We start from the raw sequence: 19943 nt of genomic DNA, 5'->3' as shown, positions 1-19943 counted from the left end.
TTATGTGGATTGCATAGCTTCTGGCGACATCTTTCGCCAGGACCTCATACTTGGCGGGAGACGCTAATTTCGAGCTGTCTTTACGTTCTCACCGTGAGCTCAGAACTGAAAAGAGCGACATGATGCGATCGACGGGCGTACTAGACACAGTGCCCAACGCATCTGTGCAAAACTTCATCAGATTTTCACTGTATTTTCCATTTCGCTACTGATCGTTCCTTACTTTCCGAATAACCCTTGTATGTATCAAAGTTACCAGGAAGGAGGAATGCATGGATGTTTTTCTGACTTTTTCTATGGACGGAACATACACATATTATGTAAGGCACTATACCAACGGCTTACAGACCTGTGTCCAGGAGGGAAGACGAGGAGTGGTATTTCTCGATGACGAAATAGGACACACCACATGTAACATATCCCACAAAAGTAGAAATGTCTTTTGAATCCAGCTAGCACAGCGTCATCAGTATCCTACTTTGAGTCGTTTGGAGTGAGAAATCGGTTGATAAACTCAGTCCAACTTGTGACACAGTGGCTGGTGTCGCGATCTGTCGCTTTTTTGTATTTAGTGTTCGAAACCCGATTATTGCTGTTATTTTATTTTTTCATTTTGCTACCCATGTTCATAGAAGATGACTATACGAATGTTTCTTACCAAGTTGGGGGATATAAGAGAGTTACAGTAATTGTAAAATTAGAACTGGGTTTCACAATAAGTGTCAAACACTTATACAATACATGTATGTATGATATTTCCAGGGGTTACAGTCTTTTTAAATTCTAATTCTGATATATCAGTTGTTGATTCTTACAATATATTCATATGTTTATTCCTTAGGAAGGTTTGATACATTACCTTGGATTATATCCACCATAAAATCTTTCGAAAGATAGAAATTCAGAAGACCAAGAGCATCGCGCCAAGGCAGGTTTCCCGCCACAACATTTCTTTGTACTCGTATAAATCTCGCTAGGGAAAGAAACATCGTAAACATTACTGAAGATTTCACACGTTGGCAATAGTTTCGCGGGACCATGCATAACGCATTACTTCTGTCACTTGCAACTGATTTAGAATCAAGATACACAACAGGAATTTTACCGAAAACGAATTCAAATAATTTTTTCATTCATTTTTTAAAAAAATTCATTCACCAGATATACTGTTAGCAGAACAGTAAAGCACTCCGCCATCAGGCCACATGTGGCCCACCGGGACCAACCGATCGCCGTGTCATCCTCAGCTGAGGATGCAGATAGGGGGACCGCGTGGTCAGCACACCACTCTTCCGGTCTTTATGACGGTTTTCTTTGACCGAGCCGCTAATACTCGGTCGAGTAGCTCCTCAACTGGCGTCACGAGGCTGAGAGCACCTCGAAAAATGACAACAGCGTATGGCGACCCAGATAGTCACCCAACCAAGTGCCGGTCACGCTCGACAGCGATTAACTTCGGTGACCTGACGGGAACCCGTGTATCGATTGGGGGAAGGCCGTTGCCTTAGTAGGACAATTAGGAGAACGTTATTTCAGAATACACTGGGAAACATTCCTGTAGCAATCTTCTACGGACATGTATAGATAAACGAGAAATAAAATAATAATAAAAATGAAATATAATAATTCCAATCCCAAAGAAAGCAGGTGTTGACAGATGTGAAAGTTACCGAACTATCAGTTTAATAAGTCACAGCTGCAAAATACTAACGCGAATTCTTTACAGACGAATGGAAAAACTGGTAGAAGCCGACCTCGGGGAAGATCAGTTTGGATTCCGTAGAAATGTTGGAACACGTGAGGCAATACTGACCTTACGACTTATCTTGGAAGAAAGATTAAGAAAAGGCAAACCTACGTTTCTAGCATTTGTAGACTTAGAGAAAGCTTTTGACAATGTTGACTGGAATACTCTTTTTCAAATTCTGAAGGTGGCAGGGGTAAAATACAGGGAGCGAAAGGCTATTTACAATTTGTACAGAAACCAGATGGCAGTTATAAGAGTCGAGGGGCATGAAAGGGAAGCAGTGGTTGGGAAAGGAGTGAGACAGGGTTGTAGCCTCTCCCCGATGTTATTCAATCTGTATATTGAGCAAGCAGTAAAGGAAACAAAAGAAAAATTCGGAGTAGGTATTAAAATTCATGGAGAAGAAGTAAAAACTTTGAGGTTCGCCGATGACATTGTAATTCTGTCAGAGACAGCAAAGGACTTGGAAGAGCAGTTGAACGGAATGGACAGTGTCTTGAAAGGAGGATATAAGATGAACATCAACAAAAGCAAAACGAGGATAATGGAATGTAGTCGAATTAAGTCGGGTGATGCTGAGGGAATTAGATTAGGAAATGAGACACTTAAAGTAGTAAAGGAGTTTTGCTATTTAGGGAGTAAAATAACCGATGATGGTCGAAGTAGAGAGGATATAAAATGTAGACTGGCAATGGCAAGGAAAGCGTTTCTCAAGAAGAGAAATTTGTTAACATCGAATATAGATTTAGGTGTCAGGATGTCGTTTCTGAAAGTATTTGTATGGAGTGTAGCCATGTATGGAAGTGAGACATGGACGATAACTAGTTTGGACAAGAAGAGAATAGAAGCTTTCGAAATGTGGTGCTACAGAAGAATGCTGAAGATAAGGTGGGTAGATCACGTAACTAATGGGGAGGTATTGAATAGGATTGGGGAGAAGAGAAGTTTGTGGCACAACTTGACTAGAAGAAGGGATCGGTTGGTAGGACATGTTCTGAGGCATCGAGGGATCACAAATTTAGCATTGGAGGGCAGCGTGGAGGGTAAAAATCGTAGAGGGAGACCAAGAGATCAATACACTAAGCAGATTCAGAAGGATGTAGGTTGCAGTAGGTACTGGGAGATGAAGAAGCTTGCACAGTATAGAGTAGCATGGAGAGCTGCATCAAACCAGTCTCAGGACTGAAGACCACAACAACAACAACAATCAGGTTGCAAACACGGGAAGCAAAAGTGTTAGGCTGCAACGGTAGCCTCTGTGACACCGAATTTACTCGCTCAAAGGAACATGAAGTATCTCGAAAACGTTGACCGTCGTTTTCTCAGAAACGGTCGAATACCGACAGATAAGCCGAGACATCTGTACGTTTATTTTGACACTTCTTCCATTGAGTGAAGTTGCTGGGAAATCAGGTTACGGCACCTGCCGTGTTCTCGTCATTAAACACGGTGGAGGTTAGTTCAGTGCGGTGCCTGAAGGACAGGCATTGTCAGGTGAACGCAGGGTTATCCAGCAGCTAGCAGTTGCCCACCTGAAGACGACGCAGCCGCTGCCGGACGGCGGCGCCTTCCAGTACACCTGCACCTTGTCCTTGCGGTAGCTGGAGGTGTGCGTGACGGTGTTGGGGCAGCGGTCGCTGAAGCGCGTCAGCGTGTCGCCGTAGAGCGAGAAGGTGCCCGCGCCCAGCGGCCCCAGCGAGTGCAGCCGGCCGCGCGGCGGCTGCTCCTCCTCCTCGTCGTCGTCCGTCAGCGACTCCTCGTCCGCCAGCTCCACCGTCAGCACGAAGCCCGTGAACCGGTGCATCTGCGGCGAGCTCTGCAGCACCACTGCGCCACAACCGACACCGTAGCAAATCTACACACGGCTGGAGTATGCTCGACAAACCTCTCCCTATAAAATATTGTATACGAGTAGAACAATCTCGATCGCATGAAAGCACTTTAATCCATACGTGGAGACCAGTTTCGACCAGATTGACTCCATTTACGACGTATAGAGACGATGGCACGGAGCAGGAATTATGAATACCACCCACTGATGTCGACATCTACAGTTTGTCTCCGTGTCATCGTCTCGACACGTCATCACAGGAGTATGCCCGAAGATGACAGACATCGGGTCGAAACCGGTCACCACTTCTGAATAAAAGTATTTTTATGCGATCAAGACTGTTCCGTGTAATATTTTATTATTAGTTCGTTGGGATCGCTGATGTCCCCAATGTGTGTACAAAAATTATCAAAATCTCTCTCCCCTTCTGTCTATCTATATAGGGGAACTCGGGGCGGAACGGGATACTTAATGTTTAATAATTTCTGTAAAATAAGAGAACTCAAGGAAACACTTCTCAAAGTGAAAAACAAACACCTTGTAGTGTAAACTAATATACCTTATTTTAAAATCACTTAAAACAATACATTTTGCATTTTTTTACAATTTTTCAAAGAAAGTCTTGCATATTTCCCGTTCCGCCCTACCCCCGGGGCAGAATGGGACAAGGGTATTTTTTGTTAAATTATTGCATAAACGTTGAATTTGAATTACGAATATCGTATTAAACTATGACACAATGTTGTCTAACAGGCAATTCAGAATGTGTAATTTAAACAATTAAAAAGTCATTCTTCAAAATAAGAAAATATTTTAATGACATTCTGACAAATGTACAATGCTTAATAACCACCAAACCACTAACTACTAGCCCTTTCGACAATAGTCACAAATCAGTATTTCCTCTTCATCTTCACTGTGTATGCCAGTATATGAATTGTGTGCCTACTCTGGCATGCAACCCAGCCCTCATTAGAAACGGAGTAGAATTCCCCACAGTAGAGACACTCAGCATCCTCTCTCTCTGATTCTCTCTTCTCCATCATCTTCTTCCTTTTTCTTAAGGTCTTTGATGTCCTCTGTTTTGGTTTTTTTTGGGTGTACAGTTTGATATTTTTGCCTTAAGTTGAATTGCACCTGATGTCTCTGTCCTGAAATTGTTTATATTTGTGCACCCTCCTCCTTTCTGTAGGCCTACTTTACGTGCGACAGCATTCTGTAGTTCCTTCTTATAAGGAGAATACCGAGCGAGGTGGCGCAGTGGTAAGACACTGGACTCGCATTCGGAAGGACGACGGTTCAATCCCGCGTCCGGCCATCCTGATTTAGGTTTTCCGTGATTTCCCTAAATCACTCCAGGCAAATGCCGGGATGGTTCCTATGAAAGGGCACGGCCTACTTCCTTCCCCATCCTTCCCTAATCCGATGAGACCGATGACCACGCTGTCTGGTCTCCTTCCCCAAACCAACCAACCAACCAATAAGGAGAATCTGTTAATACGACGGTTTTTCCTTTTCGTCTTGTAGTCCGCCGAGTATTTTGACAGATTAGTGGGATTGGAATGACAGCCTCGGGCGATATCTGGAAAGCTGAGCTGTTCGGTGAACATAGCTGGTTGGGAGAGTCTGGCATCCATGAACATCCAGGCTGGGTTTGCTTTCTACTTGCATCAAAATATGACGGGGCAGAACGGGACACTATCCCATTCTGCCCCGTCCCGTTCCGCCCCAAGAGCACTTTTGGGGTTAACAACTTTTATGGAGTGTAATAACTGACGTATTTAAACGCATTAAATAACTAAAGTGTAACAAATGCCATGCACTTTAAGGGAATGTGTCATTTTAGGGTATACAATTAACAATTAAAAGCTTACCTGGCGTTGAAATTCATCAAACGTTAGAACAACGCAAGCGGTAACGCGACGGACAACAATTCACTTAGATCTCGCACTTCAAACTAAATCAGAATGGCTGCCCTCACTTCCCTTCCATTCGGAGAAATAGTTACATGCCCACACAACAGGTTGCAACACTGTCCAGTCTAGAAAAGAGCAATTTCCCATTGTGCCCCGCTATCCCGTTCTGCCCCGAGTTCCCCTACAACCATACATACACCATGTGATCAAAAGTATCCGAACACCTGGCTGAAAATGACTTACAAGTTCGTGGCGCCCTCCATCGGCAATGCTAGAATTCAGTATGGTGTGGGCCCACCCTTAGCCTTGATGACAGCTTCCACTCTCGGAAGTATACGTTCAATCAGGTTCTGGAAGGTTTCTTGGGGAATGGCAGGCCATTCTTCATGGAGTGCTGCACTGAGGAGAGGTATCGATGTCAGTCGGTGAGGCCTGGAACGAAGTCGGCGTTCCAAAACATCCCAAAGGTGTTCTATAGGATTCAGGTCAGGACTCTGTGCAGGCCAGTCCATTACAGGGATGTTATTGTCGTGTAACCACTCCACCACAGACTGTGCATTATGAACAGGTGCTCGGTCGTGTTGAAAGATGCATCCCCGAGTTTCTCTTCAACAGTGGGAAGCAAGTAGGTGCATAAAACATGATTGTAGGCCTGTGCTGTGATAGTGCCACGCAAAACAACAACGGGTGTAAGCCCCCTGCATGAAAAACACGACCACACCATAACACCACCGCCTCCGAATTTTACTGTTGGCACTATACACGCTGGCAGATGATGTTCACCGGGCATTTGCCATACCGACACCCTGCCGTCGGATCGCCACATTGTGTACCGTGATTCGTCACTACACACAACGTTTTTTCCATTGTTAAATCGTCCAATTTTTGCGCTACTTACACCAAGCGAGGCGTCGTTTGGCATTTACCGGCGTGATGTGTGGCTTACGAGCAGCCGCTCGACCACGAAATTCAAGTTTTCTCACCTCCCGCCTAATTGTCATAGTACATGCAGTGGATCATGATGCAGTTTGGAATTGCTGTGTGATGGTCTGGATAGATGTCTGTCTATTACACACAACGATCCTCTTCAACTGCCGGCAGTCTCTCTCAGTCAACAGACGAGATCGGCCGGAACGCTTCTGTGCTGTATGTATCCCTTCACGTATCCACTTCACTATCACATCGGAAACAGTGGACCTAGGGATGTTTAGGAGTGTGGAACCTCGCGTACAGACGTATGACACAAGTACACCGAATCACCTGACCACATTCAAAGTCCGTGAGTTCCGCGGAGCGCCCTGTTCTGCTCTCTCGCGATGTCTAGTGACTACTGAGGTCGCTGATACGGAGTACCTGGCAGTAGGTGGCAGCACAAAGCACCTAATATGAAAAACGTATGTTTTTGGGGGTGTCCGGATACTTTTGATCGCACAGTGAATTATGAAAATGTATGCATGTATGTTCTACATCTTCTTCTAAACCACTGGATCAATTTCAACGAAAACTGGTACACATATCACTTACTGTCTGGAAAGAACCATTGTAGGGGTATAAACCACCTGCCTCTGAAAAGGGTGGGGGTGAAACAGAAAGTTCACGACGCCAGACTAAATTCATCCAGTATTTGAGAAAGAGAGCAGCTAGTCGCTTGCAGCAGACTTTACACATAATTTCAAACCTGCACGACACTTTTTTTCTTTGAAATCCCTCAAAAAATGATGAAAGAAAAAAAGCGTCTGCCTCTAACTACATTTTCACTGTTCTTGCAGTAAAACTGCAGCATCAGGCTTATTACTTCTTTGCTACTAACTCTGTTCGCAAAACGTTGCGGGAGATATGGCGTCATAGAGTTCCGTGAAAAGGAAACTGCAGGGCTAAATTCGGTAGCGATACAAGTGAAATACGAGTATAGAAAAATGTGAAATATGTCAAATAGAGTTGAAATAAATGTGACGAGTGCGAGATGTGGATGGACAGAGGGAAAAGGAGCAGATGTACAGAGGGGAGGGGTAGGGGAGCAGATGGACAGGGAGAAGGGGTGGAGCAGATGGACAGAGAATGGGGACTGGACGGGTGGAGAGAGAGAAAGGAGAGGAGGAGGTGGTAAAAGGGAAGGAGGAGATGAACTAATAGAAGACTGGAATAAATGCATACCCGGGCAACACCGGGTAGTCAGCTAGTTGTGTAATAAAACGATAGTGACCAAAAAACAAGAATCCATACATCATTAAGGGTGTCACAGTTATTGGGCCGATGCCTGCCGGTAGGACATCACATTGGGAGCAATCTGAGATTGTAGACTGAAGCCTCTTCAGTCACTTTGTTTAATGGTTTCTTCAGCGATTATCTCACCACTCCCAGCCCCAAGAATAAGCGGCTCTCAGATGTATGTTCCACAGGATAAACACAGTATCACTTGACTAACAAAACTATAATAAGAATCTAGACATAGTTCAGATAGCAAAAAATAAGTGATAGCAAGAACATCTGGCTCCAAAACTGATTAAGCAAATCTAGAAAAACTTAAAATAATAATAAAAAACACAACACAAATACAGAGTTCTACAACACTGACCGCAGACACACTCACCAACAACACCGTCACAAATAAAACAGGGACACAACACGGAAACTCAACAGTCAGGTTTGTAATCACTCACATAAGGAAAAGAAACTAACGCACAGAATTATGAGCATTCCCAAGAGACAAGGAATGAAAATAGCATACCAAAGCAACAGCTCAAATCAGAAATGCCCGAAGGAGGAAGATGATACTGACAAATATAAAAAATCTGCACTTTACCGACCCCAGTGCATCAGTTGTGATACTCTCCACTTACGGCAGACCAGCAGCACATTTTAAATACAATGCAACAGAGTATGGAAATAAGACGCCATCCATGTAACATTTGCAGACCTTCTCTGACGAGAAAACCATGAACGTACCGTTATAGAAATAGACATGAAAATAGTCAGACCCAGTATAAAGAATCATCTCCTGACCCTACAAGAGAACTTCCAAATCCAAAAGCCAATAATAGAAATGAAACACATAATAAATTATCAGACAAATATTAATAAATTATCAGACAAATATTAGCAACCAAAAGTTATTCAAACTAATAAACATATTGTAAATAAAAAACAACCATCTTAACATATCAAAAACAGTATCGTATAAACAAAGAACTTCACCAACCACTGTACCATAGTAAAGCTATAATATATAAACAGAAGCTAAGGCAAAGTGGCTCGTCTAACAGAAAGAGAGAGAGAGAGAAAGAGAGAGAGAAAGAGAGAGAGAGAGAGAGAGAGAGAGAGAGAGATGGTTGGTTGGTTTGTGGGATTAAAGGGACCAGATTGCGACGGTCATCGGTCCCTGAGAGAGAGAGAGAGAACAGTGCGGAGGCTACTGATTCAAATTGAAGACGAATGCATCCCGCAGTATCAAACCAAAGTACACGAAATGTCGAAATGGCATTAGACCTTAAAAAAAAGTGAAGATATCTGGTGTTAGTGAAAAGCTACTACATACGTGTAGAGGAAAGTGAGGAATGACGTAAATGACGTAAGAAAAAGAAAATATTAGCTTCGATAATAATTTAATACTGCATATAGTAGTAAGTAAACGCATGAGAACTTTTCATGATGCTAGCAAACGAAGTTATAAGAAAAACAGTGTTACTGTGACCACTGCAGATGCTTTGAATTGTAATGTGAAGCGCGTTTGGTCTTTGTAAGACTTATTCCAGTCACGAAGGGGTAGATAACATTCCATCATAGTTTCTAAAATCATTGGGGAAGTGGCAACAAAAAGACTATACACGTTTGTATGTGGAATGTTTGATATGGCGATATACCATTTGACTTGCTGAAAAGTATATCCGCACAATGGCAAAAACTGCAGAGCTGACAAGTGCAAGAATTATAACACAATCAGCTTAACAGCTCACGCATCCAAGATGTTGATAATAATGATTTGCAAGAGAACAAAAAGAAAATTGAGAATGTGTTGGATGACTATCAGTTTGGCTTTAGGTAAGGCAAAGGTACAAGAGATGCAGTTCTGACGTTGCGGTTGATAATGGAACCAAGACTAAACAAAAATCAAGACACATTCATAGGATTTATTGATCCAGAAAAAGCGTTCGACACTATCAGATGTTGCAAGATGTTCGAAATTATGAGGAAATTAGGGGTAAACTATAGGGAGAGACGGGTTATACACGACACGTACAAGGGCGGAATAATAAGAGTGGAAGACCAAGAACGAAGTGCTCGGAGTAAAAACGGTGAAGGACAGTGATGTAGTCTTTCGCAGACGGCTTCACTGCATCATAAAAGAAGGGTTCAAGACTGGAAAAATTTGGAAAAGGTTTTATGGGACCAAACTGCTGAGGTCGTCGGTCCCTAAGCTTACGCACTACTTAATCTAACTTAAACTAACTTACTAACTTACACTAAGGACAACACACACCCATGCCCGAGGGAGGACTCGAACCTCTGAAGGGAAGGGTCGGGGTGAGGGGGGGGGGGGGAGAGAGGCGGACCGTGAGAAGGTGCTTGAGACCGCGCGCCTAAACCGCGCGGCCAGAACTTGAGTTGAAAATCGAGTTGAAAGGATATAAATGATACGATTCTGTGATGATATTGCTACCGTCAGTGAAAATGAAGAAGAACTACGCGGTCTGCTGAATGGAACTAACAGTCTAATGGTTACAGAATACTGACTGACAATAAATCGAAGAAAGACGAAGTCATGGAAAGTATCAGAAATGAGAACAGTGAGAAATATAACGTCAGGACTAGTGATAAGAAGTAGATGAAGTAAAGGAATTCTAACTAAATAGCAAAATAACCCGTGACGGGCGAGCAAGAAGGACTAGCTCTGTCAAAAAGGGTGTGTACTGCTCCAAATTTTATTCAAAGGAAGTCAAAAATTAAGGATTATGCATTAGTTAATTACAATTATTGGATCACTGATGGTATGTTACATACCAAATTAAGTACAACATGTCTTGTTTTATACCCTACTGCAATCGTAAACTTTGCGAGAGTTAAATGATTTGCAGAAGATGCTTTTATGCCAAGTGCCTCAGAATATTTCCAACCGATTGGTTCTTTTTCACTTCCTGTCAAATCCATCATACACGTGATTTAGGTATTGCATTTTCCATTTCATTATCATCATCTGTAATTAAACATTTTTCACGCGTTTTACTTTGTAGAATGACGTCAGTATCACTGGATACTTCATCATTACGTCCGGTGAACGCCACTCTCTCAACACTGTGTCATAGTTTATAATATTTTTTCTTCAAAACGAAAGTGCAAAACTACGAGCACCCTTGCCTTATAGGTTGGATTTAACGAATTGTGACTAATTCTCGCCGACTAATGCTAAGAATTAAACCACGATTGTAACTGACAAGTGTTTGTCTCATGGCTAAGACACGCGATGGATCGTCTTTCGTTAACGCGAGCGTGACTCGTGAAGTTTAATTTTGGTCCGCATTTTTTCTGCGGTTCTCACTCAAGAAATTCATATCTGGCCCAAATCTGTTATCACGAAACAGATTCGTCAAAGAGCGGTAAGGGGATAAGGGGTGTGTGATTCTTGTCCACTTCTTATGTACTTAAGGGACACTGAGATTTCCGTTCTTATAGTATTCTTGGTTTAAGTATTACAGAACATCTGTAACAACAAGATGATTCTCGAATATTATAGAAAACAACCTCCCTCTCTTCTTCCTGGAATAAGACTACTTAGCTTCTTCTCCTTTTGGAAGTCTTTGTGAGAATCTGATGGACAACTTATCCTGTGCAACATGTGTGATTGTATCTTACACATTTTCTAAATACTCGCTCAGATTTCCTCTTGTTATAACACACTAATTCAAAATTCTACTCTGAATCAGCTCTTTACATCATATGACATACGTGCTTCTAAATACATCTATTCACTGTGTACGGTACACAACACAATAACTATGGACTGATCAGCCAGAACATTATGGCCACTGATCTACTATTGATATAAACCTGTCCTTGCGACAGCAGCGTCTCCTGGCGAGGAATGACTGCTACTCAGACACACGCACAGTGCGTGTAGTATTGGTGAGCGTGCTGTCCGTGCGTAGAATGGGAAAGGTGCTTGATCTATTTGAGTTTGACCGCAGGCATAGTGCGATGGCCTGGAAGCTCGGTACGAGCATTTCAGGAACTGCGCGACTTCTTGGGTGTTCGTGGAGTGCAGTGGTGAGTATCTGCAACACGTAGTGAAACCAAGGTGAAACCACATCCAGACCGCTCATTACAGCCTACGTCGTAGGCTGGGCAGACTGGTAAAACAAGACAGCGGCGGACTGTGGTAGAGCTAACATCATTCTCTGATGCTGGACAGAGTACAAATGAGTCTGAACTCACAGTACACCGAAAGCCCGAACGATGTGCCAATGTTAACACCACGACAATGGCAACTACGACTGAAATGGGCACGCGACCATTGGCACTGGACATTGACGCAGTGGCAGAGTGTTTCATGGTCTGACGAATACTGATACCTTCTGCATCAAGCCGATGGCAGGGCGTGAATCCGTCGTCTTCCAGGAGAACAGCTCCTTCACACATGTACTGCATGGAGGAGACAATCTGGTGATGGCTCCGTTATGCTCTAGGAACATTCACATGGGCACCCACGAGTCCAGTGGAGCTCGTGCAAGTCACCAAGGTGCTAAGCACGAGCTCCACTGGACCCATGGAAGCCCATTTGAATGTTCCCAGAGCATACACTGGTTGCAGACCACGTATTCCCCTTCATGACGATCATGTTTCCTGACGGAAGCGGCATTTTTCAATAAGATAATGCGCCAAGTCAGAAGGCCAGAAGTGTGATTTAGTGATTCGAGGAACACAGTGGCGAGTCCCAATTGATGTGCTGGTCCCCAACTCGCCGGGTCTGAAGCCGATCGAACACATCTAGGATGTGAATGAACCTGACGTCAGAGTTCATGGCCTCCCTTTCAAGAATTTACGGGAATTAAGTGACTTGTGTGTGCAGATAAAGTGTAAAGTCCCTCCAGCGACCTGCAAAGACTTCATTGCTTCCATGTTACATTGGTTCGGCACTGATACCTAGCCAAAGGTGGGCATAACGGCTACTAGGTGGAGGGTCATAATGTCCTGTCTGATCATTGTATTAAAGAAGTGCAAGAGTTCTCCGATAGGCATAGATCAGGCCCATAAAGTAGATAATGTCAGACTCCTTCTGTTGAGGAATGAAGAGTATGAGCCTTTCAACACGTCCCTGGAACACCACCTCTGAAGCTGCTTCGCAAGGTGCAGTAAGTAACTGAAGGAAGGCTACTAAGTACCTGTGTACGACTCCCCAGGCACGTAGCCGTTGGGGTTTCCGCTGACGGAGATGCTGAAGCGGTCGCTGGTGAGGCGCGTGCGAGGCGCCGTGTCCTCGTACGGCAGCCGGCGGCACTCGGTGGCGCTGGACGCCGCTGACGTCACCAGGCACCCCAGAAGCGCCGACAGCACCAGGCAGCTGCGGGCGCGTGCCCCGCTCAGGCTGCAACACGAGTGAAAGGCCGAGGCTAAGCCGGGGTACTGAGGCAAGAAATTTTGTTTATGGAAATCGAGGCCAGGAACTGAGCATTTCAGTGCCAGGGATGAAAATGTAAAATGAGCTGATGATTGACGAAATCTTCTCGACCTTCCATACGTGTGGCTGCGTTTAAATTCCGTGACATTTCCGTAAGTGCCAGTCTCATCATCTTCTAGCGAAGTGTTGAGCTTACGCGGGCGTTCCATATACATACCTCGGTAGAGGCTGTCTCCTCACCCCTTATCCGAGCGACCCGTTCGGCTCTGAGTGCGTGAAAAGTGTTATGGAATCGAGAAAGAAATGATTGTCAGAAGGACTGACTGAGCATGTATAAAAATCAAAATGATCTTCTGTGAAATTAAAAGTAAGGGAGGTAATATTAAGAGGCGATGTGAATTACACTCTTAAATGCAGAGGAGTGTGCGGATGGCTGGAGAGGTTACACTGAAGGAGGTCTCTAGGAGGAGGAGGACTTACTTGTAATAGAAGAAGAAACAGGGTCGATAGGGAAGAGACAGGGCAACCAGTATTAGAATAAAAATGTAAAAGAGCTCTGGACGACATACTTAACATTCCATCGGCATTTATAAAATCATTAGGGGAAGTGGCAACAAAACGACTATTCTAATTGGCGTTTAGGATGTATGTGACTGGCATCAGGCTTTCGGAAAGACATCACCCACACAATTACGAAGATTGCAAGAGCCAACAGGTGCGAAAATTATCGGACAAATAGCTTAACAGCTCATCCAAGTTGCTGACGAGAATAATATACAGAAGAATGAAAAAAATTGAGGATCTCTTAGATGACGATCGGTTTCGCTTTAGGGAAGATAAAGGCACTACAGATGCTGTTCTGACGTTCGATTGATCATGGAAGCAGCACCGAAGAAAAATAAAGACACGTCGACAGGATTTGACGACCTGGAAAAATCGTTCGATTATTTAAAGCAAGATGTTCGAAATTCTAGGGAAAATAGGGGTAAGCGTAGGGAAAGACTTGTGATGTAAAATATATACAAGGACCAAAATGGACCAAGAACGAATTAACCGGATTAAAAAGGTCGTACGACAGAGATGTACACTGAGGTAATATACGTCATGGGATAGTGATATGCGGGTATACGGATGGCTGTAGTATCGCGTACACAACGTTTAAAATGGCAGTGCATTGGCGGATCTGTCACTTGTTCTGTGGCGATACAAGCAAAAAGGTTTGCGACATGGTTATGGCAGCACTTCGGTAATTAGCAGACTTTGAACGTGTAATGGTAGTTGGAGCTAGATTTATATGGCGTTCCTTTTCAGAAATTGTTAAGGATTTCGATATTCCAAGATTCACAGGATCAAAAAGGTGCCGAGTATACCAGATCTCAGGCTTTACGTTCTTGAAAACTGCATTATCACTTTTTGAAAAAAATTGAAATTTTGTAAGTAACCCTGCTAACATTGATGAATTTTGCAAAATGGGAACTTTTGTTACAACATAAATTAATGAAGCTTTCATGCCACATACATCCATGTGTAATAAAGGTGGATCCTGTTACGCCATTTTTAGAAAATGAGTTGTATGAAATGTGATGTCGGAATCTGTGCAACACACCTTATCAAAATATCTAAACATCCATTATTATTCTAATTATTTGATTATTTATTTTGGTTCATGTTTTAAACTGTTATATTACGTTGTAGATTCATTTCTTTCGTTTTGGTTAACCGTTACGAACACTTGTAGTTTGAGGATTGAAAATAATGGGTAACCCATTATCATGATAAAAATCATTATAATAATGCGATAATCAGTAAGGAAAACTTTACACCATAACGTTTTAGTATACCTTCACGTAAAATCAACGAATTTTCTACCGCACTGAGAAAGATAACTCCTGTCAAACATGTTTGACTTATTCAGGCATTAGCTTACCAGATTTCGATGCCGTCACAATAACATTTAGTGCTTCATAAAGAGATTCTTGAATTCTATCCAGTACGGCAGTGCAGATGCGTTTTGTAAATTGATAGTACAACGGGAAAAAAGTGAGGTGGAGGAGGGTGACGATCGTACTTCTCTACCAGGAGTCAGAAATTATGCCCCATGTTAGGATTGTGACCATTCCTGTTAGTGTTCTAGACTTTTGTAAATTTCTATGTATGTTGCATCACTCGAACGTAACAAGTTCCGGATTTTTTTCAAAACCACACGTTTCGTATGCCACACCCTGTTAATTGTTTGAACGAAAAACTGTGACTTCACTTGTATTTATTTATTAAATCATCCGAATTATGTATGTTCCTCAAGAAGTGACAACTTACAAATACCCTATTTAAGTACAGATCAAGGCTAGCTAACATTGCTTCACATTATGGCTGCTGCAGTACTTTTCTCGCATCGCCAAACGTCTGTTATCAGTAAAACGTGCTTGCTTTCATTGCAAAACTGGCACAAAGATAATAAAATTCATTGCACATATAACAGATAAAAGCTGCAGGCGACCACAGGGAATATCATAACAGTACTATAATCTGTAAACTCACTATAATCACTTGCTAATAGGTAATACAATGATTGTGCAAGTTACATTTGTAGTTTAAGGGTTGATATTTTCGATTTCGAATACTGAAAATTCAAATTTCTGTTTCACGAAATACCGCTTTAATACAGAATAAATAACATTGCTTCAGTTTCTCATAATCGCTGGAAGCGTTCTTCTGATGAAGGATCTAATTCACAGGGAAATATCAAATCTAAAACACTGTATAACTGAAAGCTGCTGTATCCATATTACGCAACACGGTGATGAGATTCGTGCTCGACACAAGATGCTCCATGTGGATGCGTTTTCATGTGTGAAAATTAATACGGAACTTCTTGGCGATATTACACTGTAATTTTGTGTAAGATTTAATGTATTTCAAAGGAGAGATGTACACTTCGCCTTTTATCAGTGGGCGAGCCTGTGCGGTTCAGCCAATAGTTAGGAGAGTCAGTTTCTCACAAACAACTTCGAGAAGCAAGGTCGTTTATTTGTCCGCTGCAGTAATCTGTGACGTGCTACATCGTATCAGCCTGTGGGACAAACAACGCCGAATGTTATCCTGCTGCCTTCCTTTTTTTTCTGCGGGCGAATGGCAGACCGACACTACAGAAGCCCGTGGCGAACTACATTGTAACTTCCTGAATGATTTAGAAGTTTCTGAGAACTTAACCGAACAAACACACGACGCCATCTGTTATTCATTTCCTGAGAAAAAGACGACATCATTTATTCACCGTAATCGTCAACACCACTGTTAAAAACGTCGTGGAAAACACAAACTTCCTTGGTTACTAGTAACAACAGCACAAGAAAAACGCACAAGCAGACTACCAGGATCATGAAAGATGAAAACAAAACGATGTCACATTTGATTCGGCTGCAAAGCAATTTTTATGAGGGGTCATACACATACTGGAAGTTCTCATCCCTAAAAGCTCCTCAACTTCTGGTAAGAGAAACTGAAACTACTGACCAGATAATTGGTTTTCGATCATTATGCGTCCACTGCAATAACTGACTCTTTCACTGGTCCTTGCTAGAATATTTTATACATTATGAATGAAAAAACATAAGACACTGGTGCATTATTGTACATTATTTATTAATTTATAAGGCGGTTTTCGTCTGTTACACCATCGTTAGGTACAAAGGTAAATATCTGTGCCTGTGACATTTTTGTAGGGTCAAAGATTTTAAATTAAGTGCATCTGAAGACTGTCTCAGTTGGTTTTCAAAGATAACAACTGTCAACGTACGATGTAATATTAAAAGGTGAGGAACCAATACAGTAAAATGGGATGTAAAACTATTTAGCTTAGACAAAATATGTGACAATTTAAATAATGAACTATGTAAGAAATCATAATATTGTTCTGAGAAGAAAAATAAGCAGTAGAAAACTTTGGTGACATGCTCCAAGGGGTTTAACAAGATAAGCATGTCCTTGTAAAAGGGCCACTACTTATATTATACCTCTTCGTAATACTGGGCAATTATTCCTATGTGTCTGGTAAGGAAATTTACTATCAGTGGCTATCACCGATAAGTGTTTATTATAAATAAGTTAGTCGATTCTTATTGTCGTGAAACAGTTTTTTTTAATCTGTCACGCTTATACTCGTATTTTCCGGTCATGTTACATCATCGTTCCTGCCATTAACTTTATATATCTAACAGCAGACGTGAATACATGTACGTTGGAATTGCGTTCATAGCATTCAAAAATGTGTACTTCAACACCACACAGATTTTTATTACTCGAAAAAAATAAATTAACGGAAAAAATTGGCAACACCAAGTTGGTAGGCGTGTTTCTACATCTGAAAAATGATTATTCAAATTTCGCGCCAGTCGCATAACGCTGGCGCTAGTAGCGCAACTACACTCCTGGAAATGGATAAAGAACACATTGACACCGGTGTGTCAGACCCACCATACTTCCTCCGGACACTGCGAGAGGGCTGTACAAGCAATGATCACACGCACGGCACAGCGGACACACCAGGAACCGCGGTGTTGGCCGTCGAATGGCGCTAGCTGCGCAGCATTTGTGCACCGCCGCCGTCAGTGTCAGCCAGTTTGCCGTGGCATACGGAGCTCCATCGCAGTCTTTAACACTGGTAGCATGCCGCGACAGCGTGGACGTGAACCGTATGTGCAGTTGACGGACTTTGAGCGAGGGCGTATAGTGGGCATGCGGGAGGCCGGGTGGACGTACCGCCGAATTGCTCAACACGTGGGGCGTGAGGTCTCCACAGTACATCGATGTTGTCGCCAGTGGTCGGCGGAAGGTGCACGTGCCCGTCGACCTGGGACCGGACCTCAGCGACGCACGGATGCACGCCAAGACCGTAGGATCGTACGCAGTGCCGTAGGGGACCGCACCGCCACTTCCCAGCAAATTAGGGACACTGTTGCTCCTGGGGTATCGGCGAGGACCATTCGCAACCGTCTCCATGAAGCTGGGCTACGGTCCCGCACACCGTTAGGCCGTCTTCCGCTCACGCCCCAACATCGTGCAGCCCGCCTCCAGTGGTGTCGCGACAGGCGTGAATGGAGGGACGAATGGAGACGTGTCGTCTTCAGCGATGAGAGTCGCTTCTGCCTTGGTGCCAATGATGGTCGTTTGCGTGTTTGGCGCCGTGCAGGTGAGCGCCACAATCAGGACTGCATACGACTGAGGCACACAGGGCCAACACCCGGCATCATGGTGTGGGGAGCGATCTCCTACACTGGCCGTACACCACTGGTGATCGTCGAGGGGATACTGAATAGTGCACGGTACATCCAAACCGGCATCGAACCCATCGTTCTACCATTCCTAGACCGGCAAGGGAACTTGCTGTTCCAACAGGACAATGCACGTCCGCATGTATCCCGTGCCACCCAACGTGCTCTAGAAGGTGTAAGTCAACTACCCTGGCCAGCAAGATCTCCGGATCTGTCCCCCATTGAGCATGTTTGGGACTGGATGAAGCGTCGTCTCACGCGGTCTGCACGTCCAGCACGAACGCTGGTCCAACTGAGGCGCCAGGTGGAAATGGCATGGCAAGCCGTTCCACAGGACTACATCCAGCATCTCTACGATCGTCTCCATGGGAGAATAGCAGCCTGCATTGCTGCGAAAGGTGGATATACACTGTACTAGTTCCGACATTGTGCATGCTCTGTTGCCTGTGTCTATGTGCCTGTGGTTCTGTCAGTGTGATCATGTGATGTATCTGACCCCAGGAATGTGTCAATGAAGTTTCCCCTTCCTGGGACAATGAATTCACGGTGTTCTTATTTCAATTTCCAGGAGTGTATGAGGATGCAAATCAGGTTTGTTTGAAATGTAAGTTGTAACCGTCGTGAGCGTTAGTTACTTTTGAGACTGGACGTGGTGAGTTGATGTTAGTCGAAAGGGATATTAAGCTGACAGAGATGCCATTATCAACACCTCACTAAGTTTCAAATAGGTGTTGTGGTAGGACTCCGAGAAGCTGGATGTTCTTCCGCGATACTGCAGAAGGACTTGGCAGTAATGACTCCTGGTGACACTGGTCACGAGGATGTACGGTCTGGACTGCCACGTGGAACTACCGAGAGGGAAGACCATGGTGTTCCGTGTATGGCTCTGGCGCATAAAACTGCATCTGCAGCAGCAAATTGAGCAGCAGTTGGCGCCATAGTGACACAATAAACTGTTAAAAATCTGTTACTGCAAGGTCAGTTCCTAGCCAGACACCCTGTAGCGTACATTCCACTGACCCCAAACCACCGCCAGCTCAGTGGTGTCAAGCGAGAGCTAACTGTAGAGCTGGATGTACGCTTTCTGGTGAAAGCTGGTTCTGCCTCAATGCCAGTGATGGCGGCATGTTGATTAGGCAGAGGGTAATCGAGTGCCTGCAACCAGTCTGTCTGTCTGCTAGACACACTGGACCTACACCTGGAGTAATGGTCTGGGGTGCAATTATATATGAATATAGGAGCACTCTCGTGGTTCTCCTACGCACCGTGACTGCAAATTTTTACTTCAATCTGGTGATTCGACTTCTTGTGCTGCTGTTCATGAGCAGCATTCCAGAGCGTGTTTTCCAGCAGGATAACGCTCTCCCACATACCGTTGTTGTAACTGGTATATTCTACAGAGTGTCGAAATGTTCCCTTGGCCTTCTCGATCACCAGACCAGTCTCCAATCGAGCATATATGGAACGTCATTGGACAACTACAGCGTCATCCTCAACCAGCACTAACTGTCCCTGTGATCACTGGTCAAGTGCAACATGCATGGTACTCCATTCCGAAAACTGACATTTG

At 43.7% G+C, this 19943-nt stretch overlaps 1 protein-coding gene across 1 annotated transcript in view; it reads right to left on the bottom strand.

The window, feature by feature from the left end:
* Nucleotides 1-19943, bottom strand: part of LOC126174798 (spondin-1-like) — a 205866-nt gene that overhangs the window by 146776 nt on the left and 39147 nt on the right. The window contains exons 2-3 of the mRNA XM_049921169.1: nt 12868-13070; nt 3280-3574 (exon numbers count right to left, since the gene is read on the bottom strand). Coding sequence (XP_049777126.1) covers nt 3280-3574; nt 12868-13070 — 498 coding nt within the window. The remainder of the gene's footprint in view (nt 1-3279; nt 3575-12867; nt 13071-19943) is intronic.

This window comes from Schistocerca cancellata, chromosome 3 (genome assembly GCF_023864275.1).
Source record: "Schistocerca cancellata isolate TAMUIC-IGC-003103 chromosome 3, iqSchCanc2.1, whole genome shotgun sequence".
In the NCBI taxonomy this organism is placed as follows: domain Eukaryota; kingdom Metazoa; phylum Arthropoda; class Insecta; order Orthoptera; family Acrididae; genus Schistocerca; species Schistocerca cancellata.
Note: the sequence above shows the minus strand (reverse complement) of the source record. Positions and strands in the feature narration are given on the sequence as shown.